The following is a 7630-nucleotide window of genomic DNA, read 5'->3' as shown; positions in this document are numbered from 1 at the left end:
CCATTTACTCATGGTATCTCAGAAACATCTGCATACACTCATCAGAGGTCTGCATAGCTGTAGTGCATTACCCTCCCCAGGCTAGACAGACCTCTGTATTCTCTTATCCCTATGGAAGCTTGTATAAGCCTATTTATGACATTTATTACACTGAAATGCAATCATTTTTTTTCTGATGCAAATTTCTTCTTTGAGGAAAAGGAACTTTTGTTACAAATCTCTGTATTGCCAGTGTCTAGCACAGTTCCTTAAATGCAGCTGGCTCTTTGTAACCATCTGTTGAATTCATCCACCTCCTGTCTACCAAATGTTTGTTCAGTGATTCATTCACTGAGTAATTCATTCATTCATTATTCATCAGGTCATTTAGCCATTTATCTTCCCAGATTTGAGGAAGGGGAGACGTAGGTGAGGGAATAAACTTTTTTTTTAGTAGTTTATCTTGCACAAATACAATGCCAGGGATTTCAAAAGCTACTTTCATTTTCTTCATTTCTCAATACAGTTATATAAGGTATTGGTAACCTCATGTTGCAGAAGAGAGAACTAAGTCTCAGAGAAGTAAAAGTAATTCACTCAAGCCAATTCACACAGCCAAGAAGTATCAGATCTATTGCCCAGATCTGTGAGCCCAAAGCCAAGATGGAGGATATCTTTATGGAGAAGGTAACTCCCTGCACTGAAAATTATATCACAAGTCAACCAAATCAGAGGTTGTCAAACCCTTCCTGGGAACATTAGGTTTAATTTGCTACCTGAGTTATAATCCTGACATTTCTATATCACATGGATGAAAAATTCTGTTTCTTTGTGTCTTTCACACTGCCTGTATTCTGCAAAACATGGATTTAATAATCCCTGCCTTGTGCAAAATATGGGGTTACCGTGAAGTAAGAATTAAGAAATAAAATAGAAAACGTATTGACAGACCCATTCTGATGAGAGACATTATAGGTATCAAGGCACTAAAACAACTTCTGCAGTGTAGGAAGCTGAAGAGAACAGCTTTTGACTCAGGTTATACTCTCTACATAAAACATGTGTGGACTTTGATAAACATGTATCAGATAAAGTTACTCCCCTGCTTACAAGACTCCCAGATCTTCCCATTATGCGAAAATATAATCCCAACTCCTTGCCATGACCCAAAGGTGCACACAATCAAGTCTTGTCCATCCCTGACCTCATCCCATTCTACACATCGACTCCATTTCTGAACTCCAGCCACGCTGGCTTTCTGTTTCTAGAATATGACCAGATCTGTTCCCACCTCAAGAGTTTCACAGTTCCTGGTCCCTCTTCCTGGAGTATTTTTGCCCCCAGATGTATACATGGCTGGCTCCACCTTTATATTTAAGAGATTGCTCAAGTGACATTGCTTCAAAGCAGTCTTCTCTAATCAGGTTCCCATCCACCTGACCCATTTTCCTATGTATTATCTTCAAAGCTCTTATCACTGTCTGAAACCATCTTTCCTCATTACTGTTTATTACCTAACTCATCCCACTAGAATGTCAGGTATAGGAAGGCCAGAGGCCTTAGTGGTCTTACTCACTTACACACATTCAATAAACTTGTTCTTGTTGAATAAACACATCTCCTTATTTTGATTCTCACTGTTGTCACTCTTGCTCAAAAATTAATAGGCTCCCCTCTGTTTACAGGACAAAGTTCAAATATTTTAGGCTGACATAAAGATGCTACATAATTAGATTAAAATATTCCTTTCCAATCTGATCACTTACCATTTATCATCTTACCTGCTCATAAATTCAATACTGTAAATTTGTTTTTCCCTAAACACATCGCTGTGCTTCTCTATCTCTGGACTTCTGACTACTGCATTTCCTCTACCCAGAATCCCCTATACCATCATTCCTGTAAGTGGAAGATGACTTCACAAGTCAGTGACTCCAAGAACAGTAAAATAACAGCTAACATTTATTTAGTGCTAACCATATGCCAAGCCCTGTTCTAAGTATTTACATATTTTATCTCTTCTTTCCTCCCAACAAACTCCATTGGTGGGCACTGCTGCTACCATCTCCATCATTCAAATGAGGAATCAATCACTAGAATGTTAGGTAACTGGCCAAGGTCCCACAGTGGTTAAGCACTAGTTTGGAGAAAATCAATGATGAAGTCATAAATTGAATCCAGCCAGCCTTTCCCCAGAACACAAGGAATTTGTTCTTTTGCTATATGCTAGACTTCTTCCCCTGAGCATAAACAGGGCCTTGAGAATTGCCCAAGGACTTCGAAAATTGTATAGTTTAACTCCCTCTATAGAGAGGCTCAGACATAGCATATAACCAGCCCTAAAGCAGAGCTGGAACAAGCACCAAAATGTACTCCCAGGCACTGGTCCAGGGACTTTTTCATTATACCACACTGCCTCCAATGCCACCTTTCCTAGGAAGCCTACCTTTTTCTTTCATTCAATGTCCTTTATAGTTCTCTTGTAACTTACTTCATCATTCCTAATAAATATTTGTTGCATCAATTCGCTGTTCTCCATTTTTACCATCACTTCACTAATCGAGGACACCAACATCTCTAACCTTGATTACTACTGTTGCTTTTCTCTTTGAAGGCAAAGACACCTTTCTGCATTACTCTCGTACTGTCTAATGCATCTTCCACATGATCCAATAATCGTTCCAAAACGTAGCTCAGAAAACAGTAATAGCTTAAAATCTTTAGGGACTCTCAATTCCCTACATGGAAGAAGTCAAATTCTTAAAACCACACTACATCTACCAACTCCCTCTCTACGTTCACTTCCCATCACTTATCCATTCATATCTTCTGCTCCACCTAAAATAAACCTCAGACCAAGCCTTTTGACTCCTCTCCAATACCATTTCTTTTGCCACCCTCTATTCTTTATCTCGGAGAAGGCAACGGCACCCCACTCCAGTACTTTTGCCTAGAAAATCCCATGGACAGAGGAGCCTGGTAGGCTGCAGTCCATGGGGTCGCTAGAGTTGGACACGACTAAGCGACTTCACCTTCACTTTTCACTTTCATGCATTGGAGAAGGAAATGGCAACCCACTCCAGTGTTCTTGCCTGGAGAATCCCAGGGACAGGGGAGCCTGGTGGGCTGCCGTCTATGGGGTCGCACAGAGTCGGACACGACTGAAGCAACTTAGCAGCAGCAGCAGCATTCTTTATCTATCCAATTCTTAATCACATGTCACATTCTAAACAAAGTTATTTTTGGCTCCCTCCCTTGTAACATGGACACAGACGTGCATGCTTGGCTCCCTCCCTTGTAACATGGACACAGATGTGCATGCATATGAATACACACACACAAACAATTATACCATTTCTCTCAGTATATTGAAATTAAATGTTTACTTGTCTTTTCCTCCAGTAGACTGTGAATTCCTTGAGGAATTCACAATGCCAGAGGACTCGTGTTATCCTCAGTCACTGGTACAGAAACTAAATAACTGGGGGGGAAAGATATATGGACTGAAGGACACTCATGCCTAATGGGAAGCCTCCCATTCCCACCACTTTCCCTAAGCTCCGCATGTCAGACAACAGAAATCAGTAATCCAACTAGACAGAATCCTGGACCCAGCTAGACCAAGTATATAATTAAGTGAACATACATAATACGGCCGTCCTTTTCTCACTTCAGTGTGCTCATCATTTCACCTTTTACATCACAGTGCCCACCACAGAGCCCCAAAATACGGTTTAAAGAAAGAAAGAGGTGCTCAATGAGGATATACCACATGCTACCACTCAGCCTTACCAGCGATCCTTCATTAGAGAAAATCAAATACTTGCCTGACCAGCAATAAAGGAGCACCTTATTTCCTGCTGGTTTTTGTTTTTCATAAGCACAGTTCCTTTGGGAAACTCACACTGAAGAGAGATTTAAAAATTCAACTATTCCTATACTCCACAGCCAAGAACATCTGACTGACCTAGATCTTACTTCTTCTTCCAGGTTCACTTAATAAAAGAAAAGATGAATAAGTGAATAACAGAATGACAAGAAATTAATAATAAAAGTGAAAGAAAACAAGCACATGTTTCAGGAAAATTAACTGTGGCCCCAGAATTGTGGCAGACCTTTAACAGAAGAGCTAGAGCCCCTGCCTAGTCCTGAAGACTTTAGTGAACCTGTATGAGGGTAGGAACCAGCCCATGTTCCCCAAATTAAAAAAATGTAGTTCAGCTTCTTCCCATTTCTCTGTACCAAAGAGCAGCACTGTCCATGTTTAAATTTCTTCTCCTGTTTGATTTTCCAGTGGCAGCTATAGCAACCAATAATGGTAGTAACGAAGCATATGTGGTTGAAGATGTGTAAAATCCATGGAGTATCCTTTTTTTGTTTTCTTGTCTGGCTCTGAGGTTCAGTCTTGTTGGCCTTCATAGGCATGGTTCACCTTTTTGCTGTAATAACAAATAAAACAATCAGGATCTAGTAGTTTCTTTAAATGTTTCCTACCCTACCATTCTATAGAAAGTTCCATCAAAATAGATGGATTTTAAAAAATTTTTTATAATCTAGGATAATGCACTGGATTTGGTATAGAAGATGAAAGCTTCATCCTATCTCTCCCACTATCTAGTTGAGTGTTTCCTGCAGTCATTGCACCATTCAAAGTTTAGTTTTCCCAGCTCTAAAAATAGGACCATGTTCTCTGCCCTAGCCAACTAACAGACACTGAAGGCATCAAATTCAATAATATGGAAAGTAAAAAAAATTTTTTAACTTTATTATGCTCTTGAAATAACCTGAAAACTTAGGCAACATGAAGGAGTTACACCAAAAACACAGTCTTTGACTAATAAGTGACTCAGACACACAGCTGCCTGCCCTTCATAATCCAGATGCTTTAAAAGACTGATAAAGAGAAAAACCTCAAAACTAGCTAGCAAAGAAGACATATTACATGTAGAGGAAAAAAGGTAAGAATGTCTTCTTAACATTCTTACAACAACAATGATTTCTCATTGAAAACAACACAAGCCAGAAGACATAGGAGCAACATCTGTAAAGAACTTAAAAAATGAAACAAGTTAACCTGGAATTCAGAACTCAGCAAAAACATAAAAAATGAATGTAAAATAAAAACCTTTTCAGATATTTGAAACAATAAGAATTAATCAATAAGTGATTTATACTATGAGAAATTTTAAAGAAAGGCATTGAGTATGAAGGGGAAAAGTACCTGGTGGGAATCCACATCTACATAAAGGAATAAAGTACACTGAAAATATTAAATATATCAATGGATATAAAATACTGTTTTTCTTATTTTAAAAATTACTTCAGAATTTAATAAACTATTTGAAGCAGAAGCAAAAAAAAAAAAACAACAATGACTATTGTAGCTTATAACAACTATAAAAGTAAAATGTATGACAATGGTTCCAAGGCCAGGAGCAGAAAATGAAACTACATTGCTGTATAGATCTCATACTATATATAAAGTGGTGCAGTATTACTTGAAAATAGATTCTAATATGTGAAAAAAAAGTATGCTATAAACTTCAAAGTGATCTCTGGAAAAAGGTGTACATACATAATAAGTCAAATAGGAGATGAGATGAAATCATAAATCATCAATCCAAGAGAAAAAAAAAAAGATAAATAGAACAAGAGAACAAATAGGGAGCAAATAGTAAATGCCAGATTTAAGCCTAAATACATCAGTGTGTGTTAGTCACGCAGTCGTATCTGACTCTTTGCAACCCCATGAACTGTATACTCTTCTGTCCATGGAACCCCACCAGGCTCTTCTGTCCATGGAATTCTCCAGGCAAGAATACTAGAGTGGCTTGCCATTTCCTTCTCCAAAATACAGCAGTAATTCCTTTCAATGCAAATGAACTAAATGCTCCATTTTAAAAAACAACAAAATTGACTAACTGGATTAAGAGAACAAACAACAACAAGCTCCTTACAAGAGTTTGGTTTGTTAAGATAGATTTAGAAAAAAAATGGAGAAAGACAGTCCAGTACTTAGGACTCTATGCTCTCACTGCCAAGGGCCTGGGTTCAAACTCTGGTCAGGGAACTAAGATCCCACAAGCTGCACTGTGCAGCACAAAAACAGGAAAAAAGAAAAAGGTACACCTTGTACATATATCAGTGTTCAACTACCAGGATAATGCCATCGACTAAGCATGGACAAAACTTCAATCACATATAACAAAAAGCTTCTACTACTCACACATCTGAGCTGATCTGCTATCCATTCTGCTGATCTAGACTGGCCTCAGCCATTATGACCAGACAACTCTGCTCCATGTGTCACTCAACCAGGCTGACCTGAGTATGTTTTCATGGTGATGGAAGTCATCCAAGAGAGCAAGTCTCAATATGCAAGCCCATTTCAAGCTTCTGTGTCAAGGGATGTCTTGAAGTCAAACTCAGCTCATGGTAGAGGGCACAGTAAAGTTGCATGGCAAAGGGTGTGAACACAAGGGTATAACTAAAGGAAGGATGAAAACTGAAGTCAAAGGATATAATCTACCTCACTATATTATCATTAAATCAAAAAACTTTGAGGCAAAAGCATTAGCAGAGACAAAGAGGGACATGTATAACGATGAAGAAATATTTTTAAACGTTTGTGGGCACCTAATTACATAGCCTCTGAAGGAGAAATAGACAAATCCACAACCACGGTAGGAAATTTAGCACACTTCTCTCAATAAATGATATAATAAGCAGATAAAAAAATTGTAAGGATACAGAAGATGTTAACAACTTAATAAACTAGTTTTAACTAACATTTATAAAACACTGTACTCAATGACTGCAGAGTTTTATGTTCAAGCAAAAATGGAACATTTATCAAAAAACACAATTAAGCCAGAAATCAGTAAGAAAGAGACCTAGAAAATCCCACACTTGGGAATTAAACACCATATTTGTAAAAACCCATGGGCCAAAGGAAAATGACCGCAACTGAACTGAGAAAACAGTCTGAACTGGTTGATGAACTTACATGAACTTGGTGTGACTACCGTGTCCTAGAAAGATGTCAACAAAAGTTCTGTGTCTGGGAGGAAGGTAAGCTGCTTGAATACTAAATAAAAGGCAACATTTAAAGCAGAATAATTACCATAACCATTTTCCATATGTACAGATCTCTAACTTTGTGTATATCAGCCAGAGTAGCCAAGTTCATATGAAAATCAATAATATTTAAGGAAAGATCAATAAATATTGTTTCCCTTGCAGCTCCTAAGATTTCCAAACCCATGTATTCAACAGCCTACTGAAATCTCCACTTAAATTTCTTACAAGCATTTCAAAACTAACATGTCCAACACTGAATCCTTGACTTTCCCTCCAAAACCTATTCCTCCTGAAGTCTGTCCCCTTTCAGTAAATGACGCCACTCTTCACCTCCTTGCCTGAGCCAAAAAGGATTGAGATACCAGAAAAACTCACCCTCACCCCATAAAAACTAGAAAACTGGAAACATATATATATATAACTACTATAAGAGGTCGAAAAGGCAGCGATGAGCAATGATCCTCGAGAAGAGAAACCAACGAACATGGCCCTTCACACCTGCAGTGACTTCTCACAAGCTGGGGCACCTGGCATGTAGCGGAGCTTGGTGGGCCCCCCCACCCATCCCCTC

The 7630-nt window shown here is 38.5% G+C and overlaps 1 protein-coding gene across 1 annotated transcript in view; it reads right to left on the bottom strand.

The window, feature by feature from the left end:
* Positions 1-2554, bottom strand: part of LOC104998189 (glycerophosphodiester phosphodiesterase domain-containing protein 4-like) — a 129963-nt gene extending 127409 nt beyond the window's left edge. Inside the window, exon 1 of the mRNA XM_010853255.1 lies at positions 2471-2554. Coding sequence (XP_010851557.1) covers positions 2471-2554 — 84 coding nt within the window. The remainder of the gene's footprint in view (positions 1-2470) is intronic.
* Between the last annotated feature and the right edge of the window lie 5076 nt (positions 2555-7630).

This window comes from Bison bison, unplaced genomic scaffold (assembly GCF_000754665.1).
Source record: "Bison bison bison isolate TAMUID 2011002044 unplaced genomic scaffold, Bison_UMD1.0 scf7180017864324, whole genome shotgun sequence".
NCBI classification, from domain to species: domain Eukaryota; kingdom Metazoa; phylum Chordata; class Mammalia; order Artiodactyla; family Bovidae; genus Bison; species Bison bison.
The sequence above is the reverse complement of the archived record's forward strand: the minus strand, read 5'-3'. Positions and strand labels throughout refer to the sequence as shown.